At 42.1% G+C, this 15,270-nt stretch overlaps 1 protein-coding gene across 1 annotated transcript; it reads left to right on the top strand.

Moving 5' to 3' along the window:
* Nucleotides 1-11,984: 11,984 nt before the first annotated feature.
* LOC122001299 (leucine-rich repeat extensin-like protein 4) lies at nucleotides 11,985-14,494 on the top strand. Its single transcript, XM_042555977.1, has one exon. It carries the CDS (start codon nucleotides 12,154-12,156, stop codon nucleotides 13,951-13,953), a length of 1,800 nt encoding a protein of 599 aa, XP_042411911.1. The 5' UTR covers nucleotides 11,985-12,153; the 3' UTR covers nucleotides 13,954-14,494.
* The last annotated feature ends 776 nt before the right edge of the window (nucleotides 14,495-15,270 follow it).

A 15,270-nucleotide genomic window follows, 5' to 3' on the forward strand; every position in this document is an offset into this window, starting at 1 on the left:
TGGAGAAACCTCGTCACAAACTCGCACAAGCTCTTGATCACTCAAGAAAACCTTGGAGACTCTAATAAGGGTTAATCACCCCTATTTTCGTCAATCTTGGCTAAGCACCCCAAGATCTATTAAATAGAGCTCGGGAGGAAAATACCTGTTATTTTTCCCACCACTAGTCGACTGGTACAACCACTAGTCGACTGGTCCTAAGTGAAATTCGATCGTTATAAGCCAATGGTCGGCTATCAGTCGATTGATGAAAATACCAGTTGACTGCTACAGTACTAATACAGTAACGCTACAGTAATGTTGCAGTAACACTGTAGTAAAACCCTAATCCTAAGATTTAACCCTCGAGTACATTCACTCAACACTCGTCCTCGCCCGACGAACCTAGACCTAGCCTTCTAGCCTCCTCCATCAGCCTTGTGTCCCTCGGATGCCTCCCCATCCTTCACGTCTTACCTTCTGAAGCTTCCATCAGTCTTGTCATTGTTGTTGGGTCTTGCTTTGCCAAGAGGTCGCGCCTGAACTTCATTAATTGCCAAGTCACACTTGAACTTACATTGCCAAGACTACATGCTTGGACTTACACCGCCAAGACTTATCCTTGGACTTTCCTCCTTTGCCAAGATCACACTTAGACTTTCCTCCTTTGCCAAGATCACACTTAGACTTTCCTTGTTGTACCTTTATCCTGCACACTCACAATGCATATCAAATATAATAATAAACTTAACTTAAACCTTTGCCCAAACATCAAAACCAAGGGTCACTAGATTGCTCCAACAATCTTCCCCTTTTTGATGTTTGACAACCCGTTTAAGTTAGGGAAATAATATAGCAATAATAATGCAAATAAACATGCAATCTACATATGCATAAATCATGGAACCTAATCCTAGGCTCCCCCTTCACCTAAGCTCTCCCACAAAAGGTAAACTTCTCCCCCTTTGCAAATAAATGAGCAATCGCTCTTCCTTTATCTAAGCTTCCCCTTGAGTTAGGATTTCTTGCAAAGGTATGTAGGTTTCTCACTTAAACCTAAACTTCTTCCTCTTTACCATACATAAAAACAAGCTCCAACAATATCCAAATTATTGGACTCTTTGACCTCTAATGACCATTGATCCTGTCTAAGAAGCTCGATAAGACGGAGATCCGGGAGAGAAAAAACCTACCGCTGGTGAAGTATGATATCTGTAGAACAATGATCCGAGAAACCCAAAGCGGATCGGGAAGAATAGGGTCATCGAATGCCCTCCTTGCATGAAGAACCGACGACGAGAGAGAAATCCAATCGAAGAGACACCCCTATTCGGAGCTTCCAAGACCTCCTGCGCACAAGAGACCAGCCAACACTATCATCAGTGACCTAAGACCGGGGTGGGAATCCCTGGCTAGGCCCTCCGACGCTCAAGTTAGTGCTCTCTCTAGGTGTGGAAAAAGAAGGAGGAAGAAGATGAATAGTAGTTGAAAAATTAGGGTTCTGAATGTGCGCAATGATGTGAACTTACCTAGCCTTTGGAGAGGATTTCCCTTTTTATACCACTTCATATAATCTTCGTAGTCATGAAGTTGACCCCGGTTTGTTAGTGTTTGTTATGAGATGACGTAAGCTGTGTACTTGTGGTAAATGACTTTTAAGGAATCTTCTTTGTACCCCAGATGTACCTTCTTTGTCGTCTAGTACCTGTGAAACAATCTGAAAACACATTTCCCGCCAAAATGTACATAACACAGGTTATACAATCATATACAACAAATATCTTCATTAATCATTTTATTGAAAACGCTACTTCTCTCCTGTATCACAAGTTCTCTTAAGGTATTTCTATCTTTCCTATTTGTGCCTCCTGTTTTACTATATTATATATAACTTTGTTCCTTGTGTTGATCTAGGCTGAGCTTAATTCAGTTTGATCAATTATTATTACTTCTCATAAGGCTTAGTGCTCGTTCGTGCTACTCTATGTTTATTATCCTAACCGGCACCAAATTATATCTTATCAAGTATGTGATTTTTATCAAGTATCCTGTCAAGGATTCAGCCTGACCGATGTTTGGCTCTCCTGCTTAAAAGTATATCCTGACCGATATTGGACTATCTCCTTATAGGTATATTTGGGCCGACAATGATCTAATCGCTTGGAAGTATATCCCGATCGATATGGGCCTACCTCCTTAGAGGTGTATCTCGGTCGACAATGATCTAACCACTTGGAAGCATATCTCGACCGGTATTAGCCTACTTACTTGGAAGTATATCCCGACCGATATGAGCCTACCTCCTTAGAGGTATATCTCAGTCGACAATGATCTAACCACTTGGAAGCATATCTCGACCGGTATTGGCCTACTTACTTGGAAGTATATCCCGGCTGATATTAGCCTACCTCCTTAGAGGTATATCCCGGTCGACAATGACCTAACCACTTGGAGGCATATCTCGACCGGTATTGGCCTACTTACTTGGAAGTATATCCTGACCGATATTGACCTACCTCCTTAGAGGTATATCCCGGTCGACAATGATCTAACCACTTGAAAGCATATCTCGACCGGTATTGGCCTACTTACTTGGAAGTATGTCTCGACCGATATTGGCCTACCTCCTTAGAGGTATATCTCGGTCGACAATGATCTAATCATTTGGAAGTATATTCCGACCGATATTGGCCTATTTACTTGAAAGTATATCCCGGCTGATATTGGCTTACCTTCTTTGAGGTAAATCCCGACCGATATTAGTCTACCTCCTTTGAGGTATATGCTGATCGATATGGGTCTGCCTCCCTGGAGGCATATCCCGACCAATATTGACCTATCTTCTCCATTTGGTTATCTCCTTTCCCTTCCTTATTGGAGACCCATGAAACCTAACCCATATCAACCATAAACATCATGTATTAATTCCCCATAAGATTACATACATGTTCACCACTCTTTTGGTTATTTCTAATGCTGAAAAATATTTTCAGACCGTATCAGTCAACTTCTATAAGTCTCAGTCGACTAATATCATCAAAATGAGTTTACAGAGACATTCTATACTCAAAATTACTGTTATCAGTCGACTGATAACTATACCAGTCGACTGGTACTCTATTTCTACAAAAATTAACCTTTTTGACTCAACTTCAAAATGCACCAGAAATTCCACAGACCTCCAAAAAATTCCAAATTTTGTAGAGAGAGATATATTTTATTCATGTCTACTTGGGAAAAATATATATAAAAATATATTTATCACATATCCTAAGATTGATATAAAATTCAAAATTAGCTAAATGGTTCAATTGGACCTTGACATAAAGTCTTAGTTTTGGCTTCTTGTTTATGTATCTACCCATACTAAACTATAATACATCCCTAGCATTAGTTTATATGACATATAAACATTCAAAACTAATTTTCATGTAATATGAAACATTTTTCATATTTTCATGCATGATACTCAACCCAATTGTGTAAATTTCTTGGATTTGAGACTCAAGTTTGTCTCTAAACCACTTTGGCACATTTGATGACCCATTTTGAGTCCCAAGCATGGTCCGATTGAGATTCATTTACCATATATCCCAAAGACTCTTTGACCTCCCCCTAGAGCTCTTAGTCTTAGCCACCTCTCTAGGTGACTCATCCACTATGGCTATGCCACTTCGGTACATCTCGGGTGACACTTGACCTACAAAACTCACCTTCTTAACTTTAGATACCTTACTTTGGTTAATTTCTTCTTGTCCTTAACCTTGGACACTTCATTCTTGCTGTAATTATACGTTACCCTAGCATATTCCTTCTTATTAGCCTTGGATGACTTTCCCTTGTCCTTGGTCACTCCTCCCTTACCACTGTCATGTACCACCTTAGCACTTGACCTCCTTTTGGTCTTGGAGGGACCCAATTTGATATTTTTGGATCTTTTATCACCCAAATACATGTCAATTCCTTTAGGTCCAATAATGAACTTCTCTAGGACTTTCTCCATTTCCTCAAGCTTTGCCTTCAAGGCTTGATTTTTCAATTCTAGGGTTCTAACCCTAGAATCAACATGTCCATCATAGACATTCCTAGACCTACCCTTCCTAGGCATGTTGTTAATACAGTCTGACCTGGCTGTTGTTTTGATGTTGACACTGATTTAAGTTTGTATCAGATATTAATTAGACTCAGACTAATTAATGATCAAGGTTGATCATGTGGAGAAGAAAAGTCCAAGTACGGATACTTGGCACGCAAAGTCGGAGAGGGATCGGTAGCTCGTTCTCCAGACTAGGTCAGAGAGGGCTCGGTAGCTCGTTCTCTGGACCGGACGAAGTCGGAGAGGGCTCGGTAGCTCGTTCTCCGGACTAGGTCAGAGAGGGCTCGATAGCTCGTTCTCTGGACCGGACGAAGTCGGAGAGGGCTCGGTAGCTCGTTCTCCGGACTAGGTCAGAGAGGGCTCGGTAGCTCGGTCTCTGGACCGGACGTGGAAGTCGGAGAGGGCTCGGTAGCTTGTTCTCCAGACTAGGTCAGAGAGGGCTCGGTAGCTCGTTCTCTGGACCAGGAAGACGTTAGGGTTTAGGGTTGGGAAGCTCTAAAACTAACACAGAGACATTGGATCGGTCTGTTGACCGATCCAGTGATACTTTGGTTGACTGGATCGGTCTGTCGACCGATCCAGTGATACCTGGGTTATCTGATCGGTCTCGTGATCGATCAGTAACCACACAGAAGCAATCTGTGGATTATCTGATCGGTCTCGTGACCGATCAGTAACCACACAGAAACAATCTGTGAATTATCTGATCGGTCTCGTGACCGATCAGTAACCATACAGAAGCAATCTGTGGGCTATCTGATCGGTCTGGTGACCGATCAGTAAGAAGCGATGGGATGCGATGGGATTCAGAGCGATAGGGGGGATCGGTCTGTGGACCGATCCACCCATAGGCTGATCGGTCCACAGACCGATCAGCATCATCCCAGACCGATCAGGGTGTGTCTTGATCGGTCCGAAAGGCTATGGATCGGCCTGTTGACCGATCCACAACAATGTCATTTGTCTTCTGCTGTTTCTCTCCGATTTCTGATTCACCTGATCAAATCATCTGTTGTGAGATTTTTGAGTTACAGGTTGCAGGTGTCGTGCCAGTGCTTAATTTCAAATTAAGCTCCATCAGAAGAATAAGACCAAATGCTCTTTCTACTGTGTTTCACTGCAAATGGTGCAATTGGAGCGTCAACGTTCACTGGCTGCAATCAGTTGACAACAACTTGACTCTTGCTTATTGGTTCGAGCTCAGAGACACCAGTGAAGACCATGGATGGTATTGGCGTGAGTTCAGAGAACCAGATGAGGAGGAAGAGTGATTGGCGATGCCTGAGTTGGTCGCAGTGATTCGATACAGGTGACAGTGATTCGACTATGTCTGAAGACAGTGAGAAAGCAGAATAAGAAGAAGGAAGAAGAGAGGTTTGAAAAAGGTTTTTGAAAAACTCTCTGTCGATCAAGCAAGAGGCTGTGTGTTTGAGCTCTTGGCTGAGGAATCCTTTCTGTCTTTGCGTTCTGCTTTGTGGCTGTAAGTTTATTGTTCATTCCTTTTGGCCACTGAACTCTGTAAGTCTTGTGCTTTATTTCAATCTTTTCTGTGACTTTGTAGAGAGGTTACTCCACCGAGAAGGAGAAATACTTAGCCGGAATTTGTCCGGGGTGTGATCTACCGAAAGATCAAGGGATCGTCCACCTTACGGACACGCCGAGGAGTAGGGGCAAGTTATCCCCGAACCTCGTACATACTTGTGTAAGTTGTGGGTTGTTTTCTTTCCTTGCATCAGTTTTCTGTTTGTTTATTTCCGCTGTGCTAACAAGCTTTTGTGAGGAATTGATTGAGTTTTTAGTGGAGGCTATTCACACCCCCCTTCTCTAGTCATCCGAAGGTCCTAACACATGTGTCTCCCCTTCTTGGGATTAATGCCTAGGTTTTCAACCACCTTCTTCTCTTTAGGCAAGATAGGTTGTTTCCTTTTAGGTCTATCATTTGAAAATGATTACCTAGGGTTATTACGTACATTAACCCTATTCCTATCATTATATCTAAAATCATAAATATGCATGGACAAATAATTTATATTATTTCTAACATGCATGGAGGAATTTGAATTTGAACTTGAATTCAAGTTAGGATTTACCTCCCTTACCCTTGAAGCTCACTTCTTCTCCCACTTCTTTAAGTGTGTCAATTTCTTGTGCTCTCCTCTTCTTGGGCACTTTGTGTGGTAGTGACCCCACTCATCACATGTGAAGCATCGAATATGCTTCTTCTCCTTGACTTCATCCCTACAACCCATATTAGTTCTTAAGGAAACTTTACTAGGTTTTGGGATTACCTCTTTTACCTTCTTGAGTGAAGGATACCTACTTTTGTAGTGACCCATCTTACCACACTCAAAGCATTTGATGTGATCCTTTGCACTCTTCTTGGTATTTGAGGTGGAGGGTTGAGCCTCCAAGATCTCCTCTTCCTTGGATTGCTCTTCTTCTTCTTCTTCTTCTTCACTTGAAGATGTAGATGGTTCCACTTTTTCCTCCCTTGAAGATGTGGATAATACCTCCTCATCTTCCTTATCCTCCTCGGATGTTGAACCCATGTCAACATCCGATTGGTCCTTCTCTTCTTGGACCAATGAGTCTTTCTTCTTGGGCTCCTCCTCTTCTTGGATTTGTGTAGGACTCTCATGAAGCGCAATTACCTTTTTCCAAAGGTCGATTATATTCTCGTATTCACCTACATTCAATACCGCATTAGGAGGTAATAAATTAATTAAAATTCTAGTTACCTCCTTGTCTATCTCCCATTGCTCCCTTTGGTCCTCGGTCCAATATCGAGGTCGGAGACGCTTTCCCTTTTTATCCATTGGAGCTTTAAATGGTTCCTCCAACACAATCCATTGGTTTCAATTCATTTAGAACCACATCTTCATGCGTTTCCTTCAACAGTCGAAGTCCTCGCGCTCGTATGGAGGTGGAATTTGGATGTCCCATCCGAGAGGTCCCTCCGACTCCATCTTCTTCCTCTAGCCGCTCTCTTGGCGATTAGTCCAACAAGAGTTAACCTTCCTCTGATACCACTTGATGGGACCTTAACGTTCGCTAGAGGAGGGTGAATAGTTTCTCACCCAAAACGTCGCTTCCTACAATGGTTAGTGTGCACAATGGAAATACAAGACAAACACTAACAAAAGAAATCAAACCTAACACGTTATTTAACGTGGTTCGGAGATGAAGCTCCTACTCTATGGCTATCCGTAAGATGGACGATCCTGATCCGTCAGTGGATGACTCTCCGGAAAACTTTCGGCTAGCTCGAGTAGCTTTTTATGGGTGGAGAAACCTCACCACAAACTCGCATAAGCTCTTGATCACTCAAGAAGATTTTGGAGACTCTAATAGGGATTAACCACCTCTATTTTCGTCAACCTTAGCCAAGAACCCTAAGCTCTATTAAATAGAGCTCGGGAGGAAAACACCTGCTGTTTTCCCCGCCACCAGTCGACTAGTACAACCACCAGTCGACTAGTCCTAAGTGAAATTTGACCGTTATAAGCCAACGGTCGGCTACTAGTCGACTGATGAAAACACCAGTCAACTGCTACAATACTGCTACAGTAACACTACATTAATGCTGTAGTAACACTACAGTAAAATCCTAATCCTAAGATTTAACCCCCGAGTACATTCACTCAGCACTCGTCCTTACCCGACCAACTTAGACCTAGCCTTCTAGCCTCCTCCATCAGCCTGGCGTTCCTCGGATGCCTCTCCATCCTTCACGTCTTGCCTTCTGGATCTTCCATCGGCCTTGTCATTATTGTTGGGTCTTCCTTTGCCAAGAGGTCGTGTCCCTGGGACTTCATCCATTGGCAAGTCACACTTGGACTTACGTTGTCAAGACTACATGGACTTTTCTTGTTGTACATGTATCCACAAACTCACAATGCATATCAAATACAATAATAAACCTAACTTAAACCTTTTCCCAAACATCAAAACCTAGGGTCACTAGATTGCTCTAACAAATACAACCCGGGTAAATTCAATCAGGTCGTTATCACCATCTCGGTCTTATACGGTGGTCGATGACCTCCATAACAACCAACCCTATCGAGCCCCAGTCTCTTCTACCTGCGCGGCTAAAACTATTCCTGAACAATGAAGAATCCTGGTCGAACGAGCTCTCTTTGACCTCAACCTCCGACATCCTTAAACTTTGGACTAACCCTAGTGAGACAATCCACTCTGAGGGCGACGCCTGGCTAAGGGCTCGATAGGTCTAGAGGTATGGTCCAATGGTTGTTGTCCTTAATGTAATATCGCGTGCGTGAGACTAGTCGATGGATGACGCTTCACTTGCGCAGTCATCCACATGGTTCGCCTAAGGCTCGGTGGTAGCTTATGTGGACCTTCCACCTTCGTGACTATATAAAGGTTCATGAATATATGATTTTATTCTCTCACACAGACTATTTTTTTCTTATTCTTATCCTTTGAGTTCTTTCCACTCTCTCGTGCACTCATGTGAGCTTCATATGTCGGCTAGTACTAGCTTGACTGTCAGAGGAGTCACATTGATAATGTTGACCCCTAGTTGACATGCTTTGACCTACATGATCTTGGGAGTAGGCCCACTAAAAAAAAAAAAAGAATATTGTCACAACTCTAAAAGAGAAAAGAGAGGAGGAGCCTAAGCAGATGAAGGACACAATCAATATTTATTTTACTATTTATTTAGTCAATCAAAAAAAATTTATTTATATGTCAATAATATGTATATTCAACATCTTCAAAATTTATATAATTTAATTTTTAGATATACTCCATTACTATGAGCCCTATTTCAAATATAGATGAATCCATATAAGTCAACTTTTGTACCTCATCAAAATATAAGATACTAAAAAATCTATACAAGAACTTAAACATGTTAATTGTAAGAGAAAATTATGCCATAAAATGATAATCAAGAGTAAAAAATAAATCTCTTCACATGAAATGTATGCAAAAAATAATATATCATAAAGTATTTTATAAAGGATAATTACACAAGTGTGCATCTATACAAACCCAGCCAAATGCATTTAATTATCCCCCAGACATTCCCGCACTAACATCACAAATAATTTTGAACGACAACAACAATAAGTTAACTACAGAACAATCCAATCCAATGAAAAAATAGACTCACCAAACTTCACCTTTTCTCTCGTTTTTTTTTTTAAAATTTAATGTAAAATCCTCAGAGTGGCAAAATTTTTAAGACTACTTCCTATCAAATTATAAACAAGCAAAATAAAGCCCTCCACAATGGTGCAGCTGTAGATATTTTTTCAATTTGTAAAGATTGAATTTTAGTTTCGGCTTTCTCAATTTACTTTGATAATTGATGAAAAATTTTTATGAGTTCAGACTGATCATCCCAAAATTAATCAGTGTAAATTGAATATATGGTGCCAACTAAAAGAAACCAAACAAGCCTCCCACAAGCATAACTAAGCTGGTACTTAGATGGTAAATTTATATCACAAGAGTAAAATTCAAATCCTACAAAATTTATTTCATTAGGAAATAAGTTTTTCCCATCTATGTGGTCACTAAATATCATAATTTACCTTTCTTCTATAAAATCTTGGAACCAACAGTGGAAAAACATATATTGAGATAAGCATTATCTTTTTTTTTATTATTACTACATAAAGAAGCCAAACAATCCCAACCATATTCTCTTCCTTTTGTTTGTATGATTATCTCCAAATAACAAAATAATAGAGTATCATGCAAGCCACTCCCCCTATTCAACTCTCTTTTGAACTAAAAGTTGTGTTGCAAAAATCATCACCAAAGAAGACTCAAAGTTCCTCAATTATGTGGATAATGTAGCAAGAAATGGAAGGATAAGGAGAAGCCATTGAAGGAAGGAGAATTGGAACACAGCTAATTGCCCACTGTCATTTGGAAGCTTTCATGCTTTTGATTAAGGGAGTGGGCCACAAGCTTTTTGTTGTGTGATTGAGTAAGCTTCATAATTAATTTGGGTCGAGGAGTGCTTTGATATGGAATCCATTCATATCTTAGTGCCTAAGACTTGTCACTTAATCATGTTTAATTTGGATGACAACTTATTAAGCACTCGCTATGAGGTGTAGACTATTGCAATGTCGCGCACGCGGTGTTGAAGTAGCTTTTTAGAACTAAGGAACGAGCTAGGAAAGGTCTCGACTCAAATAGTCCCTTATGTCTTTTAGCAATTCCCTCTCGATCATAAGTATGTCTATTGCACGTCATATATATTTATAATTTAGCTATCATGTACACCCTTTAGAAGTTATTTAGTGTAAATAACATGTATTAAATGGAAATATTTGCCTCATTCTTTTTTACAATAATGTTAACAATTATATTACACATACTATCTGACTATAAGAAAGCTATAATCATCATAATAATGATGAAACACTAATTTAATTTAGTGTTGAGAATTTATTACATTGACCAATTGTGATATTATATGATAGTGATAGAGTCCTCATTTTGCAATCCATAGCAACCAAATTGACTTCTCATCCCACAACAGCTGTGAAATAGCTGGGCGCAAGACTTTTCATTTCTCTATAAAATAAATTCTAAAGTTTATTATAAATTCATTAAACAAACTTAGTTCTCAAATCAATATCAGGAGTCGTGTCCTCCATGTAAACGCTAGTGAGTTCACTTATCTAAGCCTAAAAAATGGCAAAAATATAATTTTGGAGATTTTCAACATGCTACTCAAAGTTTAGGGGCATTTCAATTACAGGCTTATGTTTGTTTCAAAATAAGTTTTCTTTATTAATTCGAACACAATGTCTCATAGGGTTAAACAATCAGTTAAAAATCAAATCGATCGGATAGTTGAATTGTGAATTAAGAGTATTTTAGAGTAAAACTCGAGAGTTAAGAGTCAGAAAGTTAATATCGTAGATTGAGAATATTTTAGAGTTGAGAGACGAACAAAGTCGACTGAGAATAACACATTACTCCATTGCTATCAATCCATTCAATTTAATCATAAAAATTAAAAAATTGAAACTAAATCAAAATAATTATTTTTTTATAAAAATAAATTTATGAATCAATAATTTCCAAATTTGATTAATTATTTAATGGAGATTTTGCTCACCTCTAATTTTGACAAAGATAATTTATACTATAACTAGATAAAAAAGTACAAATAACTCTTGTAAAATGAAGTAATGTTAGGCTCTCACGCAAACCATAAACACTCGAATGATTTATTAACCTAAGTAAAAGGGTCCACTTTGAAATATAATCAAAACAAGTGGGGGTGCAATGGGATGATAAATGGAACGATAGGGGCGTTTTGAAAAAGATACAAAAAAAAGATTAGAGGCTTTTTGAAAACTTCCCTGTTCATTACTCTAGTCTCGCGTAATAATAATCCCGCGGTCAGCAGCCACCGAACGCGGTGCGTAGGTGGGGCTCAACCCGCGGGGCCCGCTCACATGGGCGCTTCTGTTCGCGTGGTCCCATCGCCATCCATGCATCGCATGCGCGCAGCATCGCATCAACGTTACGAAATGTCCCATTTGCCCTTATCCACGGCTCTAAATCTAGGGCACTCTCGTCAAATCACGATGCCGTTCTCTCCCCTGACCGCCGACCCGCGACTCGCCCTAACTGATTACGATATAAACCGCCCTAAGCAGTCATTAGACTTGATTGGTTGTTGTTACGAGCACCACCGGTCATCGTACTGCGGTCATGCCGTTCCCCTAAAAGGCGATGCCTTTGGTCGTGTCTTTTGACCGCAGCCGCCCATTCAAAATCCATGATGAGCGAATCATATCCCCTTCCGGAAAGTGTCACGTTTGGGATCACCGCGAGTGACGGTATCCGACGGCTTGGGGGATTAATTAATAGTGAAGCATGCAGAGAAGAGGCGATTATAAAGCGGGCGAGATTAGCGAAGCTGCTAAACGCGTTCATTAATCTCGGGTGGGCTTTGAGCTGTGCTTAGCTGTCTCCTCCTTGCCTTTCCTCTTCATCGCACTTCTCCAAATACCTAGAAGTCATCCTTTGTCCTCGTTCCCTTTCGATCTCTTCTTCTGAAATCTGACAATGAGATGAAGAAGAGAGGTAGAAGATTGTTGGAGCTGTGCTGCTTCGTCTTCCTTTTCTCGATCTACTTAGCGGCTGCGCCGGCGGCGGCGGAGTCGGAGGTTGGTTGGCATGGCCTCGAGGATGCCGATGCCGGACTCTTACGGCGGCGGCAGCTTCTGTACTACGTCGACGAGTACGGCGACCGCGGCGAGGGAGTGAGCGTCGACCCCTCCTTCCACTTCGACAACCCCCGCCTCCGCGACGCCTATGTCGCGCTTCAGGCGTGGAAGCAGGCTATTCTCTCTGACCCCTACAACTTCACCGGAAACTGGGTGGGACCCAACGTCTGCTCCTACTTAGGCGTCTTCTGCGCTCCGCTTCCCTGCAACAGTTCGCTCACCGTCGTTGCCGGCATCGACCTAAACCACGCCGACATTGCGGGGTACCTCCCGGAGGAGCTCGGCCTGCTTACGGATCTCGCTCTCTTCCACATCAACTCCAACCGCTTCTGCGGCACTGTCCCGCACGAGTTCTGCAAGCTGACTCGCCTCTTCGAGATTGATCTGAGCAACAACCGCTTCGCCGGTAAGTTCCCTCGGGTGCTCCTCGAGCTTCCTGCGCTCAAGTTTCTTGACATACGGTTCAACGAGTTCGAGGGCGGCGTGCCCCGCAAGCTCTTTGACAAGCCGCTCGATGCCATCTTCATCAACCACAACAGGTTTGTGTTCGACATTCCGGACAATATCGGCAACTCGCCGGTGTCCGTCATCGTTCTGGCCGACAACAGGTTCGGAGGATGTCTCCCGGCTAGCCTTGGCAATATGTCGAACACCTTGAACGAGATTATCCTGATGAACAATGGGCTCCGGTCCTGCCTCCCGTCCGAGATTGGCCTGCTCAGGAAGCTCACGGTGTTTGACATCAGCTTCAACCAGCTGCTGGGGCCTCTGCCGGAGGAGATCAGCGGCATGACTGACCTCGAACAGCTCGACGTTGCGCATAATCTGTTGTCAGGAGACATCCCAGAGGCCATCTGCGAGCTTCCACACCTGCAGAATTTTACTTACTCCTACAATTTCTTCACTGGCGAGCCGCCGTCGTGCTTAAAAGTTCAGTCTTTCGATGACAGGAGGAATTGCCTGCCGAAACGGCCGTGGCAGCGGTCGGCGAAGCAGTGCAGATCGTTCTTGTCGCACCCGGTGGATTGTAGTACGTTCCGTTGCAAGCCATTCGTGCCCGAGCTTCCTCCACCTCCGCCTCCATCCCCACCCCCGCCATCTCCGCATCCACCAATTTACTTTCCGCCACATTCACCGCCTCCACCATCTCCACCGCCGCCATCTCCATCTCCACCATCTCTGCCGCCGCCATCTCCTTCTCCACCTCCACCATCTCCCCCGCCTCCTTCTCCACCTCCGCCATCCCCGCCTCCACCATCTCCACCGCCGCCGTCTCCACCTCCGCCATCTCCACCTCCACCGTCTCCACCGCCTCCTTCTCCTCCACCCCCATCTCCACCGCCACCGTCGCCCCCACCCCCTTCCCCACCTCCTCCGTCGCCCCCACCACCTCCACCGCCTAATTCACCACCTCCACCGCCCCTGTATTACTACTCTCCGCCTCCGCCACCTAATTTACCTCCACTGCCGGTTTACCACTACGGATCACCGCCGCCACCTAATTTAGGTCCGCTGCCGGTTTACCACTACGGATCACCGCCACCACCCACGTTATATCCCCCGCCTCCAAAACTTAATTACGAAGCTCCATTGCCACCCGTTGTTGGAGTCAAATACGCATCTCCCCCTCCTCCTCTCTATTAATTCTTTTGGAATTATTCTCATCCTCCAAAGAAATCTTTCATTCATTTGTGATTCTTATGGTGCTTGATTCTCCATCATGTTTTTGATTTATCAGATTATTTCTTTGAACATTTTGATGCTTATCAAGCAATCTTAAATTCGAGATGAAAGAAGCGAGTTTTACTTGGATTACCACTGCTTTGTGCATGCAACTTCCATCATTTGGACAAAGCAATGGAGTAAGGGAACGCTGGGGAACATCTCCACAGTAAGTTGAGCTACAAATATATATGTTTGTGAATAAATGATTGACAGCAAGAGATGGAGTAAGTGCAAGGGAAAAATGTTAGTACAGAGAACATGAGACTCAAGATATGCAGATCACTTCGGGGTATCATCTTCTTTTGTTATACTTTGTTATTTTCATTTTATTTTTTATATCATGAACACAGATTCTCAAAGCATGCTTTGCAACTATTATCAATGGTGTCTATACATTGTCAGTTTGTAATGAGTGCTTGTGTTTGAATAACAACTATGTGCTTGCACATTATTCTAGCCACTAATTAAGCTATCATCGTGGTCCTAAATTTATTGGTCGAGTCACATCACTTTTGTCTGTCATATTTTACTTGTTTGCAAGTGATGCTTCTATGATCTTTGCTTCTAAAATGAGTAAAATACTTGTCAATTTGGATCGATTCTGATTGCATTCTATTCCTTGAAAATGTATGTTAATGGAGGATTCAAACAAACACTGTATATATCTGTGTCATAGCTAGCTACCTTCCTTATAATCTAGAACAACGTTTATTTGTGATTTACCTCCCTTTTAACTTTTATTTATCTTTAAAAATTTCTTTTTCCCCTCAGATTGTCCACCATAGTTACTATCATCAAAGTGTTACTTTCAGAATGTTTCATCTCTTTATCTCTAAAGCACTCTTTAGTTCTTATATTCATTTGTCAAATTCCTTTCTTATGTTTCATAGTCGTGCAAAGTAAGTTAGGAGAGCATTCTGCAATCATATGATAGTCAATTAGTTTGGCTTTATTGTCCTTTCCAGCATGTGCCTTGTTTCGTGCCATAATTGTCGGTGAAGCTGGCAATTTAATTTGGTACTTGAGGTAGTTTAGACTAGTTATACATGGAACATGTATGCATGGACTTGCTTAGCTGAACCGGTAACCATGTGACAGATTTGTACACGGACTTGGGCATTCTTTACAGTAGTTGGATAGAGAAATACTGACAATGGCCGAAAGCTTCTTTAATGACATGTCCTCTTTAATGTTAACTCTTTGGGTTTTAGCTGCGATCACATAATGCTTTTGTGT

This window comes from Zingiber officinale, chromosome 7A, assembly GCF_018446385.1.
Source record: "Zingiber officinale cultivar Zhangliang chromosome 7A, Zo_v1.1, whole genome shotgun sequence".
Lineage (NCBI taxonomy): Eukaryota > Viridiplantae > Streptophyta > Magnoliopsida > Zingiberales > Zingiberaceae > Zingiber > Zingiber officinale.